The sequence below is a fragment of the Melanostigma gelatinosum genome (assembly GCF_949748355.1).
Source record: "Melanostigma gelatinosum genome assembly, chromosome: 7".
Taxonomy (NCBI): Eukaryota; Metazoa; Chordata; class Actinopteri; order Perciformes; family Zoarcidae; genus Melanostigma; species Melanostigma gelatinosum.
Window position 1 is genome coordinate 21615042 of NC_136640.1, and position 14918 is coordinate 21629959.

A 14918-nucleotide genomic window follows, 5' to 3' on the forward strand; every position below is an offset into this window, starting at 1 on the left:
GAGAAAGCAGAGATGAACTACTCTGACTGAAGAGCCGCTGCGTTGCCTCATCGAGTGTAAAATGATTGGAGTCTTCGAGCCCGTCTTTTGTATTCTAAATATGTGACAATTAAGGGAGGTTTTCAGTCAGGTTGCATACTGACAACATATCTGCAATGAGGGACCTGATGCATAGTTCCACCCTTCAGACATGTTTTAAGTCACATAAATACGTTTTATTATCTCTTATTGGAAAAACCCAGAATCTATAAATCTGCCTTTTAGATTATTTCAATCAATTGAATCACATAATTAATACAGTTAGTAACTCGCCGACCTGTTTTTTATGTTTACGTGGCAGCTTTGATTCGGTGGCAGGTCTGGGTTAGGGCTGAATTAGATAACACTTGGCATTTTCCTTTTTCCAGTATGTTTAACAAAGTAGGATCTTGGTGTTTGAGGCTTTATTGATTTTAGGGCTTTCCTAGACCCCAACAAATGTGTTGATTCATTCATTTAATTGACAGATCTGCAAGATTGAGTTTCTCCACAAAGAATCACCCAAAAGCACCATTTTAAATATTGTGTTTGGCAGACATGTGCGTGTAAGTTTCTTGGAAATTCAGCATGAAAAACCCATTAAAAACAACAAAAGAAATCCTCGTCGACTAAAAACAACAGATTAGCCCTAATTTATCTCGGTCTTCTCGTTCTACCCGGCGCCCTCTTCTGTACTCTCCCTCACACGTCCACATCATGTCTGTCCCGTCATCACCTGCTTGCTCCGCGTGCTATCGCTGCACCGTCCGGCCATGTAGGCTCACGGTGCCAGAGCACAACGCGGGGCTGTGAGATGTCCCAGTTCTGTTGGTCCAGACAGGCTCGGGCCATGACTGGACGTCTGTGAGCCCTCGAGCGACGGGGCGAAAGCCGAGCAGCGGGAACCAGAGGCGGCGGCCAGACGGATGTGGGGGGTTTGCACGCGAACACCACGGGGACAGATTGTGGCACCGTTGGCTCCACGTTGCGTCTGCTGTCAGAATCGTGCATGTCACGGATGTGGAGTTTAGATATCTGCTGTTTGAGCCACAGCCTGTGATAGAACATGTCATTGTGCTGTATAATGTTGTACTGTGACTTGGTTATATGCTTTATTCTATGTTTTACTTACTGCAGTACTGTATGTCGGCCACCGCTCCCTTGAAAGGAAGAATCTGGAAGAGAGTGCTGCCAGCATGTTTAGATTAGTTATGAATCTAAACTGTCGTGAGTGTTGTTTAGAATAGATCAGTTGTAGATCTTTGATGTAAGGAGTGCAGATGGTAATAACAGTGTTTAGCTTCGAGGTAGTAAACCACAGGATGTACAGATTAGGATCTGTAGTCAATGTTTCATTGAAGGTACTATTGTAAAATGTGTAGATGAGAAACTCACCTTCCCCCCCTGTGATGATTGAGTCTTCTCTGCGCAGAGAATAAATACCTGAAAGGTTTTTGTTTTTCTCTATTTCAGTGACCCACTCGGTGCTATTGAATAGTTTTTTCCACCACAATCCTCCTGCTGATGGTACCTCCGGGTGGCTGATGCTTTCCCAGAGCACCTGCACTGATAACTGGGATGGAGCACGGTTTATGGCTTCCTTTTGAGCGAGTGGTTCTCTCACTTTGATGGCTTACTTATTCACAGCGTGTCTGTTCAGCCAAAGGGCTGAGCGCTGCTGCTGTTATGGAATGTTTGGGCAGAGGCCGGTTAAACGCGGCCACACATGGCCTCACATGGAGCTGCTGCATGGGCTCACGTTCTAGATGCATTGTCAGGTTTTGTCAGATACAGATGGGCTCTGAACACCGGAGGTCTTACGTTGCTTCTCTTTTATCAGATGTTTGTCATTTAAAAAACAACCGTATTATTTATAAATTCTTTCAAAGTTTGAGAGTTGCCAGAAGCAGATGAAGTGGGGTCAGACCTTTCTTAAGCACTGACGGGGCTGTGGAGGAAGGTCTGGCCTTGCAAGACCAGTAAAGACCAAAACGGAGCTAAAAACACACAAAATATGGGATTTTCATTGATTAAGTGGAAACAAAACGGGCCTTCAAATGAGTTCTTAGTAACAGAAGCTCTGTATTCTCAGGAGATCACTGACCGAGTGGTGATCAGACTGTCTCGGCTCGATTACAGCAGCACCGTAATTGGATGGAGCATTGTTCTCCTCAAAGGCACCACGCCTCTCTTGACAACTAATACCCGTTCACATGCACTGGCCGACTTTTGAAGCAGGACTTAATCTTCTGTTGTGTCTGGAACGCATTAGAAATTTAGATTTTTAGAATTTGATTCAGGAAAGGTTTTATTTGCAGAATCCAACTGCAGACGGTAAGAAACTGTCCTGCAGCCGATCCCCTTCTCAGCAGAGCGACTGATGCGCTGCAGCGTACCAGCCGCTGATGGAGGAGCAGAGGATGAACAGTGAAGAAGTGCACCATCATTGTCTTTGGCAGGTTGAACTTCTTCAGCTGCCTCAGGAAGTGCTATTTACATACAAATGCGTCACACAGCAATAGTGCAATCCTGACCTGAAGGAAGTCGTTGGGCTGTAGCAGCTTGTGGTATAAAGTCCAACAATCGTCTTCTTGTTATGCCGGAGACATTTTGTTGCGTTTCCCTGGACCCCTGAAGGGCCTTAAACCCAGATAACCCCGCCCGGTCCCGACACCATGATGTCCCTTTTTATTCAAAAAGACTTGTGTTATGCAGTGGTTATGTGGTTATGCAGAATCTCCACCCTTGATCTTCAGTCATATCCAACATCAATCACTTTGAAAGGAGCTGCTTTTAACTCTAAAGTGGTGAGCATCAAATCATGAAGCAAGCAAGACGCCATGTATTCCAGCTGGCTTTTTAAGGTCGCTGTTTTCTACTGTTGGAGTTAAAAACGATCGTTGTACTTCTGTTAACCTCTTTATTCCATTGACCCTCTCTGTTGCTGTTGCTGTGATGTTTCTGAACTCCCATCTTAGATCCTGCAGCGGTTTCATCAGCATTTCAGGACTTTGAAGTGAAGATAATGCCTCATTTGCATGTTTAAATATGCATCTTCAGACAACACTATTGGTCTTTTGTATTTACAATTTGAAAGATCACGGTTTATTATTCTATAGTTGTGACAGATGCCGGTTGTAACGTGAGCAAAACCGGCAGATTATTTTTCCGAGATGCCGTCGCGGTTGTAAAGCATACGTGACTCTGAGTCGTGCGTCTTCCACAGAGCAAAGAGGAGGGTCGAGGAGACGGCCAGTTGGTGAAGCTATCCAAGGTGAACGGAGTGAAGAAGGTTGAAGATGAGGGGGAAAGAAGGGAGATGATCACCCCTGCCCTGAGAAAAGCACTGACCAAACAAGGTGAGGAAAGTGGAGGTTAGGATGCAGTTTACGTTGGGTCTGTGTTCCCTGTGTAGCCTCTTCCTGGCATGACATGGATGCAGACGTCATCGAGACTGTAATCTCCAACAATGATGCTGCACATTTAAGAAAACCGTTTGCTGAGGCGGGTTAGGATGCAGCGTTTAAGTTTAATCCTTAAACGCTGATTTCAGTGGCCCTCCATGCTTACTTCTGTACGACAGCGTGCTGCGTGTCCTGATATTGGCCACATAAAAAAAATAAATGCATCTGGCTAATGGATCAGAACTGAGCTCTATGGCTTGCAGTGTAAACTTGGCCAAAGGGCCCGAGGCTGTAATCAAACCAGGGATGTTGCAGTTGCACCATTCTGCTACCGAGTCGCTCCACTGGTCTCAGATGCTAATTAGTCCGGCACACCACGCAGAAGTGACTGCTCGGATTATGTTTAAATGAATTGGCTGATGAAATGGCATCCCTGTGTTCCAGTGTTAATAATGGCCAATGTTCTAGCACCTGATGATGACTGTCAAGTTGAGTTCATTTTATTTATACAGCCCGATATCACAAACTTACCTTCGGGGAGCTTTTCAATCTATACGACACGCTCGTATCCTTTGACGCTCGCTTCGGATAAAGAAACACTCCACAAAAAAAATCCCTTTTTAAATCCCTTCCATTCCAAATAAACGGAAGAAACCTCAGGGAGAGCAACGGAGGAGAGATGCGTGGACAGAATAGACCGACGTAATAAAATTACAACATTCCAAGAGTCTCTCTCTCTCTCTCTCTCTCTCTCTCTCTCTCCTCCCAAACCCAAACAGGATGACCCGAACGTACCGGCAATATCACTGTCAACCCAGTATTTCCAAAAGTAGATGTTCGGTTTAAATTGGATTAAGTATATGTGAGATAATGTGGTGGAAATAGTGTTGCCTGTGAAAGTTGGGATGCATTGTCTTCAAATGTGAAGTGTTAAGTGTGGCTCAGCATTTATGATATTGCCTTTGTGTTTTGGTAAGTGAAGCCTCATGCAGTTTATCCGTATGTTCTCCGTGTCGGCGTTCTCCTCCCGTAAAGCCTCTTTCGTTCTGTCTGAAACATTTCACTATCTCCTCTCTAGTTAGTCTGTTCTCCGGTACAACACAGGCCAGCCAGTTAACCCCCACTGTTGGCTCACACAACTCTCTATAAATAGGACTCTGTGAGCAAGACTTCATTGGACCGAATGTTGACCTGCTTCATGTTGGCACCGGTCAGTCCCGGTTCGACGGTTTGTTTCATGTGCGATGAAAGAATGAAGGATGAAAGTGTTGGCATTGTTTCAACGATGTTGGGTCTGTGTTCCCTGTGTAGCCTCTTCCTGGCATGACATGGATGCAGACGTCATCGAGACTGTAATCTCCAACAATGATGCCGCACATTTAAGAAAACCGTTTGCTGAGACTCAGGAGACTGTACATAGAATCCGTTTGTTTGAATTAGTATTTGTGATGATGAAGAGTGGACGGGCGTCCATTTGAAATAGTCATGGTAACGGGTTAGAGCTCATGTATCTCTTCAACTATAATCAATGGTGAACGCTGTTTATTATTTTAATGATGTAAAAACTGGCACATCTGCTGCACGTTTTAACAAGACAATGATGCCACGAAACATTAAGTTACATTTTACATTTTAAGACTATTCAGACTTTGGTTTTATTCATTTTAAATGTCTTTATATTCCAATTCCACACAACCAGAAGACAAAATAAAACTGTCTCCGTTAACATTGTCTGCGCAGTGTCCAGCTCCTTTAAATGTTAGGGGAAAACCCTGCTGTTTATTCTGGCATGTCGAGGTCAGCAGAAATGATTGCGGTCACGTCCATATATCGTAAAAGCCAATAACATAATAATCGCGACAGGCCTACTCTCACAGACAAAAGTATCGTTGAAACATTAAAAACACATGATGTCTTCTTTTTGATCTCTTTTTCCTGTGAGATCCTGAGAAAAGAAGAAGCTGCCGACCTCTCCAAACTAGTTTCACTTCCCTCAGGCAGCTCAGAGTGGAGCTCAAAGTATAAATTGTTTGCAGAATTGCCAATAATGTCTTTTATTTCAAGTTATTTAAGTCCACAGTTGGAGTGGATCTGTATTGTGTTTTTGTTCGATACGGATCGAAAGCTGGTGGGTAAGAACTCGTTTCTATTCAGCAGCAACTTACCTTTTAGTGGCTAATTGATATAATTAACTACTGAGCGCACACACATGCATGCACTTAAATACCCGTGCACTTGCTTTTTGTTATGATGCCTTGATATTGATATTGATGCCTGGCACAATCTCTCAGACGACAGTGAAGGGGGAGATAGTAAGACCTGTATCTCCCCCTCCCCTTGGCCCGAGCCTCTCCCCCGACTCATTGAAAACCGATTTCCCCGAACAAACACAGGAGAGGGAAACGTTGCTGATCATGAATGCTTAAATAAACTGCCAGCGGGTCCAGGGCCTTACCGTGGTTTCCACACTCGTGTTGGCCTGGGAGTGTATATTTTTTAATGTGTCTTTCAGTCGCTGGGAGCAAGGTTAGTGGAGGTCGTGTTTTTCAGGTGGCAACTTGGTGCTGGACAGCCAACTTATTTTTGCCCCAAAGAAGAAATACACGACGAACTAAAACGGAAGCACTCTGTGTGTAAGCTCGTTCTACTTCTCTAAAGAACGTCTTCGATCAAAGTTTCATTCAGCTGGTGTATCACCGCTCCGCCTCGATGAATAACGTTTATAGTCGACTCATCTAGCATCAAACTGACACAAATATCCGGCTGTGTGTTTGATTGGATATTGCCGCTACAAAGATTTAACGGTAAAAAAGGTTTGAAAGTGAAGAGCTCCCACCTGAATTCCACATCAATCCTGTTCCGTCGCTGCTCGGCTTAACTGGAAAGTGTCTTTTGAGCGTCGGGTCTTTTAAAAAGTAAGCCCTTCTTGATTCCCCTGGAAGCCGTCCCAATATCATGTTCCGGTATTTCTTGAGCAGATTAAGGGATACAGATGAAGCTATTCCTTTTGATAGACATCACAGAGGAGGATGAGTAAAATGAAAAAAACCACAAGCCTGCAAAGACCACCAAGCGTAGCCATTCATAGCCCGTGGTATCAGAGGATAGAGCGGCAGACCTGTGAAGTACTTTAACCCTCCCTTTGTGCTGACGGAGAGTTTGAAACGCCGGCGCCTCCTTCTTTCTGCTGACGTGCTTTACTGGAGATGTTCAGCAGCCTCCGAGGACTGTGACCGAGTGTGACTTTGTCAATGTTTAGCAGGGCTCTGCTGATGAATGGGATCCCCAACTTTCCTCTGCTCTGGGTCAAAGAGGTGTTTACTGCTCTTCTCACGTGTTCTTTCTTTTTCTCTCCCACAGGGTACAAACTCATTGGAAGTCATTCGGGGGTGAAGCTTTGCCGATGGACCAAGGTAACTGGGGGTTGACTCCTCCATAAAGCGTTTTGCTTCCTTTCTTTACCAAATGCCTGAATGACATGAAAGGTGCTGTTTTCTGTTGATCAGTCCATGTTGCGAGGGAGAGGAGGCTGCTACAAGCACACGTTCTATGGCATCGAGTCCCACCGCTGCATGGAGACCACGCCCAGCCTCGCCTGTGCCAACAAGTGTGTGTTCTGCTGGAGGTATGTGAAGCCACTGCAGAGGGCCAGTTTCTTTTAATTACAGAGGGGCATTTTGGATAAGTCTTTGTGTCACTCCATGAATCAGAAAATACTGTCAGCCATGAAGAACACTTTCATTTTTCACCATGTTTTTAGTAATACAATGTCGTATAAATCAGGCTAAGAATGATGCATGAACAAACCCATCTGTGTTATCCCTTCAGAATATAGACGGGAATGAAACAGGAGAGTTTGGTGTATGTAAGTTGATACTGAAGTGGACATTTCAGTTTCTAAAGAATATCTGCCATAAGCCCTGCAGTACTCCACAGTAGCCCTAGGGGGACTCGTACCCCCATTGGAGACCTGGCTCAGATCAAACTAACAGTCAGACTTCAGATAGTCTCAATTCATCTGTTGCACAAAGCTGTCTGGTTCATGACCATCAAGTAAGACAAATTTGCTTTGAATTCTGGGTAAAATAAGACTGCAGACCAGTCTGTAATACATGTATCTAACTGACCCCAGGTGTCCCAGCGACGCAGAAGTGAAAGCGTCTTTAGCTTCTGCACCGCGACGTATTTCACAGAATATGTCGGCGGTGTACAGTTTTCAAGAGGGATTTAATTAAAATCCTTCACATTTGATTGCAAGGTGGGCGGGCTTAAGGGCGATAGGAAGCTACAGAGGAGCTACACACACCTCCCTCACTCACAGTGAAAATGATTGATTTTATATATATTTATTATGATATCCAAACACACGTCTCTCCCTATTTCTCCATATTACATTATCTCCAAAGTTTGGTTTTGTATGACCAGTGTGGCTAGCTAGTCCCTCAAAGTCTCATTTGATTGGACCTTTTTTTGTTTTTGTAAACACCTGTGAGTGCAGGATGAGCCATCAAGCATGAGGAAACCGTAACAGACGCTCGAGACACCCTAACATCCGTTTCACGGGGACTTTAAAGTGACATTTCACAGTTTCAATCAGCTCCGTTTAATGGCAGCCGAGCAGAGTGTGCTCCTGTCCCCGTGCTGCCAGCATCCGGAGCTCCGTCAGACCAATGATTGGGTAGCTCGAGGCGCTGGAAATACTGAGGGAAAGCCAAACCCGAACCGGTTAATGATTTACGACTGGCCGGCATAACCGCGAGGCCTAAAGGTGGACACTGATTCATCGTGACAGCGGCGAGAGACCGAGGCCTTTCTCTCCCTTGAGTTCCCTTTCTGTTGAAACATCGAGCACCGAAAGGTCGCCGCGAGAGCGTGCCTCGGCGACCTGCCTCCCTGTCACCACAGATCCGCCAGTCTCCTTTCAGACGACTATGTGGCGTGACAGGAAGTGAGGCAATTTCAGGGCACAGATGTAATCTCGCCGCTGCCCTCACCAGCCACCTCTTTGTAGCAACAGGTGGAATTAGATTTGATGTGAGAGGCCGGCATGCGTGTGCATGCAACAGACACGATGCCTTCAGGAGGTGTTATTCACACCCAACGGAGGTGCCGTTGTTTTACAGTATGATGCATTTTTTCATGTTTTTATACGTTTAGAAATTGAATAGAATTATCACCTCGTTGGAGAGACGCTCATCGCTCTAAATCAGAGGAACACGCGCATATGTGGACTCAGCTGAGTTACAATCTGGTGCATCCGGTCACAAAAGTGGCGTTAAAAAGACAAGCGTAACCACGACCGTCGTGCCCCAGCAGACAACGAACAACTGGTGAAGTAGCATTGGTTTACAGTGTGTCTGCTGTTGTGCTTTACCCGTTTACCTGCACGCCCCACCAACAGACATCACACCAACCCCGTGGGCACAGAGTGGCGCTGGAAAATGGACCCCGCCGAGAAGATCCTGCAGGAAGCCATGGAGAAGCACCAGGGCATGATTCGACAGTTCAGAGGTTCGTCTTTTAGAAGGTCACACGTGCAAACACGAGCGCTCCCTCCCGCTCCACCTCTCGGTGTAACTCTGTTTCTCTAGCCGTCCGTTTATCCGTCTATCCGTCTATCAGTGGCACTGTTGACACACATTCCTGGGCTCCATGAGTACTCACGTGCACTCACACTGTTGGCCGTTGTGACTTCTTTTCTCTGGCTGCTACCAGCTTTGGCTGAGGACGGCCGGCTGGACGCCCAAAGCTCAGTCAAAACAGATTTAGTGATCATCCTGTGAGTGTTCCCTGAGCAGGTTTTCTTTCAGAGGTTTTAGGAAACGTTGTCAAAACATGGTGGTAACACAGTAATTCGACTTTTATTAAAGCAAGCAATTACTGATTGAACAATATTTTTTCATCCCAGAATGGTTTAAAGCTTTTCAATGAGATCTTCACTGCAGCTAATGTTTATAGTTCTTAGAGATTAATCCAATGATACGTTTTTTTTAATAAAGCAATTAAAGGTGCTCTACACAAGATTGGAAGCAATTGTATTGCCCTTTTAATATGACGACAGCAAACCGGCGGCTCGCAGCAAACTGTGGCGACTGACGGAGCTAACATTTAGCATTTATTTGTCTGATTGTGACCTGCACAAAGGGTTACTGATATCTTAAAAGACCAGACACACACCAACGGCCTGAGTAGATTCAACCTGCTCAGCAGTGTTGTATTTAGAGCTTCTTTCACTTGAAATCAGCAGCGCCGCAGTGAGCTCTAGCGCTGCCACAGTGCCGAACTCTCCTCGTTCCAGTTCATTACATTACATTTAGCAGACGCTTTTATCCAAAGCAACTTACAATTCAGAGTCTATCACATTTCTACACCGTAGGCACAACTACGGTAGCAATTTTGGGGTTAAGTGTCTTGCTCAAGGACACATCGACATGCGACTAGTGGAGCCGGGGATTGAACCGCAGACCCTCTGATTGAAAGACGGCCCTGCTATCCACTGAGCCACAGCTCTTTGTTGATTTCTTTTGTGTTTTTGGTGTAACTCACATAGAAGCACTGCGGCCTACTTTAAAGATTCCACCTGTAACGGACAACCTTAAATTCAACAAGGCATACAAACTCGACAGTAGGTTGACATCAAAGGTGTTGGGCATGTGTGACTCTACCTCCCAGCAGAAGTATTCTTAAGGCCCGGCTTGATCCTGCGACCTTGCTGTCAGAAGGCTGCCTCTCTAACCTCAACGTCACTGCCGAACCCATCGTAACACAGAGAAGCAATTCTACTCGGGAAATAATACAGATGCCCAATGCTGAAAGCTGAGGCGTATCTTCTTCAAAGGGCTACTTCATAGATGATATCCTTCTCAGAGCAGTTATTCATGATGTAATATAATGAACGTCTTCATGGAAAATGTCCTTTCCTGATGTTATTATAATGGAACAATAGTGCACATAAGCTCATGTTGACAGTAAGCTGGTTTTTAGTTCACTTAAAGTAAAAAATAGACAAAGGCACAAAAGGGATTACAGCTGAGACAGGCTGAGGAAATAAAGAAAAGCACATTTTCAGATGCTTTTACGAAGCAGCGCTTTGCAAGTCTAATTAGAAGTGTACGAGAGCAAAGTGCAGCCCCGTATAGTCATTATCACCCAGAATGTATCTTTCCAGTTGCTCCAGAAAATCACATTAGGCAGCCTTCAACTCCATTTACAGTGATGCGTTTTTTAAATGTCGAGCGCAACGAACAGTCCAGACAATGCCTCTGAAGGCCCACAGTGTGGTGAAACAGGTTGGTGTGCTGACAGCCTGATAGGGACAGTTTAAATGAATGAAAACAACGCGCCGGAAGTCTCAAGTAGCATATTATCTTTACTCCTGGCCTGCTGTTTTCTGTTCAGAGCACGGTAACGAAATACGGCTGATGAAGTCATTTAGCTCCGGGTATCCGCCACAGAAAGCCTTTTCAATCCATCCGATTGGGCAATCGGTGACAACACCAATGACTCAATGAGTTTATTTTTCCTCAACTTCAACAAGTGTCCAGGGCGCTCCTGCTCCTCTGTATGTTAAACTGTAAAGCGTTTTGACCGGTAGTTTATTTGATGGTGCATTTTACATCCATCAATAGTTCGGGTATGATACAGCACATGCTCTAGTCTAGAGCGTGTGCTCTTGACAATGCCATGAAATCCACAAGAGCTTCCTTTAATGCCGGCACATTTACAGGAAGAAGCTTTGTCGATGTTCTAACTTTCGCCGCAAAGTCGACTTATGAATGAAATAGTTTGTTCTGAGTCTCTTGGCTACAACAACCCAGCACTTATCATTTTTAAAAAGACGTGTCTCTTAACTCGCACACCATGAACAAATTCAAACAAGGATGAGAACTCTTCAAAAAAGGGGATTATGACGTCTTAATCGTCGTCTGTGATGTCGAACAACAAGACGACGAAGGCCGAGTCCGGAGGACATGGCAGGTCTTTGGTAATAGTTCTTCCTTTGATTCAATGCTCCGGCTTCACAGCAGTCACCGTAATGACACAACGGCCCAAAGCCCTCGAACAAGGGAGGTAACTGTGAGATGGAATGGGATTTGACATGACGAACATGAGATGTATACATTGCATGAGGTCCCACTCACTTGACTCACACGCAGCATCTTCTCAGCTGGTAGTTGTGAACAGAGTTCAGGGGGATTTGTCTTCGGGGACGGTTCGTCTTTGTCTTCGCAGCTATTGCAAGATGTGATTTGTCCTTGAAAGGCCACGCTGACAGACGCACAAAATGCTGCAAACTTATCCATAATTCATAGAGTCTTATAAAGCATTTCAACTTTAGGCATCAGTCCAAAGTTTCACTTCATTAAGATTCACTGCATGCACTCTTAAATGAAACGGCATCTGCTGGAGCGAGAGCAATATCACATTAAGTTCCCATGACAGCGCGCAAAACTTTCACTATTTGTATTTTTTCCCGGTTCTATCTCAACATTCAAATAAAGACTCGCAGCATCTCTTGGGCTCTTCTTCATGTCCCAGCTGGTTGTGTTCATTAATCTCATTTTGCTTGTGGCGACAGTGTGTGGCTTTGCATTATTTCCATCCTGTGAGCCGGTGTTAGTCGCTGAGGCAGAATGTGGTCCTGGTGGTACCGCGGAGGCAGTTTTGAGCACTTTGCCAGGTGTTCATTTTGTCTGTCTGTGGACAGATTGTGTCAACGCGATGGCGTCGCAACGCGTGAAGATGCAGTCACAAAACTTTACAGGTGTGCAGCTGAGATAAAAATGAAAGTTTGGAAGTTGGGTGTGGTACGAGCAAGGGCGCCAGAGGTAAGGGGGGGGGTAGGAAGGGGGTCATTATTTTGTTAATTACCATCATTCAGTCATCTTAAAGTTCAACAGCAATAGTTATAAAATGTATGACATTCATCCCTAATACAGGATTTTCTGCTGAGCACATCTTCACAGCACCCTGTGGTCTGTGCTGGTAGATAGATACGCTGAACATCGGGTCCAAGACCACCCAGTGGAAAGAAGGAGAGAGGGAGTAAAAGACTGGGCTCCGAGCCCGACTCCCAAGGCTCACAGACTTTCACAGTTGCTCCTCTCCCTCTCTCATTTTTCATGAGCACCACACGTCTCTCCTGTAATGACTTAGTTTGGCCTCACTTCAGAGCCCGACCTCATGCCGACATTTCCTCGTTTTTGATTTATTCTTCCACATTTAAAGGCTCCTCCTTGTTGTTTGGAGATCATTGATTAGGTCAAAGGTGGACATTAAAACTATAATGTGTTAAGCCGCTGACCTCTCTCCGCCTCCAGGCGTCCCCGGAGTGAAACCCGAGCGGTACGAGGAGGGCCTGGCCGTCAAGCACTGTGCCCTCTCCCTGGTGGGTGAGCCCATCATGTACCCCGAAATCAACGTCTTCATCCGCCTCCTCCACTCCCACCGCATCTCCAGCTTCCTGGTCACCAACGCACAGTTCCCTCAGGAAATCAGGTAGGGGCACAAGCGGACACACACACAACTTGTTTGTGTCGCCGTTTCTGTTTCTTCTCTCGAAATACACATTCCAGCCAATCTGTTCTGGCTCATTTACGTGTCTGTCGCGTATTATGCCTTCGCAAGCTCTTTTCTTTGAAGTCGGGGGAGGGGGGTGGTATTTGGAGAGTATGGAGTAAGAGTGTGTCGCAGCAGCAAGGATCAAAGGTTCAGTCTCCACAATTGTGATGCTCTGTCCTTTTAACAAGGAGGGTACAAGTGATAAATAGCAATACATTGTCAAATTCCACTTCCAAAGGTTTCAGAACATGTCAAAACGTATGTACATCAAACTGTCTGCATCACCTCATCTGCCCCTAAGTGAGACGTTGTTCTTTTGTAATGTGGTGAACTTTAAAGCGTCATTAATGACTGTTCACTCGCTGCTCTTACAGCACTAACGGGATTGGTAAATTGAACTTCTTTCGCTTTTTATAAATGCTTTTCCACTAGAAGTGAGGGTGTTCACAGTTAACCTGTAGTCGATGTCGTCTGTGAGTTAAACGGTGCAGAGTATAACTTCTGAGATGCTGCACTTTAAATCAGAACCCAGCGACCGGAGTCCAGGTCTTTCTTTGACAAGAGTTCACCACACAGGCACGGTTCCTAGAGGCATGTACATGATGCCCCGACTGTAACCGTATGAAAAATTCATGAAAGGCAATACCACCTCAGATGGCTTTGTGGCCATGACTCACGCAACACACACACACACACACATTTCTTTACTTTGTGCTTTTAGATGCTGTTGAGCATCAACAGGAAAAGTTTTGTGTCTGAGGAGGAAACGTACTGAAGTGACCCGAGTGTGATCTTTGCCTGCACTACGGCTTCGACTCAGCACTCTGTGTCAGCACACCGCTGTGGCTGTATGCCCCTCTGACGTCCCTTTGTTTCCCATCACATGTGCAGTATAGAGTGGGAAGTGTAAGAAGAACTTAGTCTGCTGTTTGGGGACCTCAGAACTGCATCTCTGACTTTGCAGATGATGTGGTTCTATTTTCTCCATCAGGCCATGAACTTTAGCTCGCATTTGGGCGGTTTGCGGCGGTCTGTATGAGAGTCTGTACCTGTATATCTGAGGCCAAGATTCTCCGCTGGAAAACGATGGATTGGACCCTCCTGGTTGGGAGTGAGTCACTGCCCCAAGCGAGGGAGCTCAAGTATCTTTCGGTTCACGAGTGAGGGTAAAAAATGGAGCGTGAGATAGACAAGCCGGCGTTGCACCGGACCGCTGTGGTGAAGAGGTAAAACGAAAAGCTCTCAATTCACCGATCCATCTACGTTCTGACCCTCGCCGATGCTCATGAGCTTTGGGTGGTGACCGAAATATGAAATGGTGGATACCAGTGGCCAAAATGAGCTTCCTTTGTAAGGTGTCTGCCTATAGAGGTTTTCCTGGGCATGTCCAACTGGTAAGAGAACCCAGGCTAGACCCAGAACATGGCCTGAGACACTCTGGCCTGAGACTGCCCCAGAGTTTCCTGGGAGGACTTGAGAAACGTTCCTGAGGAGAGGTCTGGAATACCCTGCTGAGCCCGCTGTCCTCTCGGAGCGGCTCCGGATAAGCAGAAGATAGTTGATCGGTGGATGTTTATTATGAGCACATCAGTAGTTACACACTCACATTTTATGTGCTTTCATTTTATTGAACCAGTTGTTTACTTCAAAAGGAACTTTTGACATTTATCACTTTCCAATTGTATTTTCTTTAGAAGCCGCGAGAACTCCTTTTATACTATAAATATGAATTAGGCTGACTTATGGTACACTCGCAGCAGGTTGAGGATGGCAGCCGTCGGCCATCTTTTCCTGTCTGTCAGAGCCACCTGACCTGGTTGGAGATGAGCTGTTGCAGTTCATTGAGTCTCTATTCCAGCGCTGCTTCGTCGAGGGGAAACTGAGATTCACCAGAAGTAGGAAGAGCTGCATTCCCATACTTTCTGTCTCCCTGCT

At 45.6% G+C, this 14918-nt stretch overlaps 1 protein-coding gene across 1 annotated transcript in view; it reads left to right on the top strand.

Annotated features, from left to right (window-relative positions):
• tyw1 (tRNA-yW synthesizing protein 1 homolog) overlaps window positions 1-14918 on the top strand; it is a 44682-nt gene that overhangs the window by 8950 nt on the left and 20814 nt on the right. The window contains exons 8-12 of the mRNA XM_079272243.1: window positions 3245-3377; window positions 6783-6835; window positions 6929-7047; window positions 8824-8933; window positions 12743-12920. Coding sequence (XP_079128369.1) covers window positions 3245-3377; window positions 6783-6835; window positions 6929-7047; window positions 8824-8933; window positions 12743-12920 — 593 coding nt within the window. The remainder of the gene's footprint in view (window positions 1-3244; window positions 3378-6782; window positions 6836-6928; window positions 7048-8823; window positions 8934-12742; window positions 12921-14918) is intronic.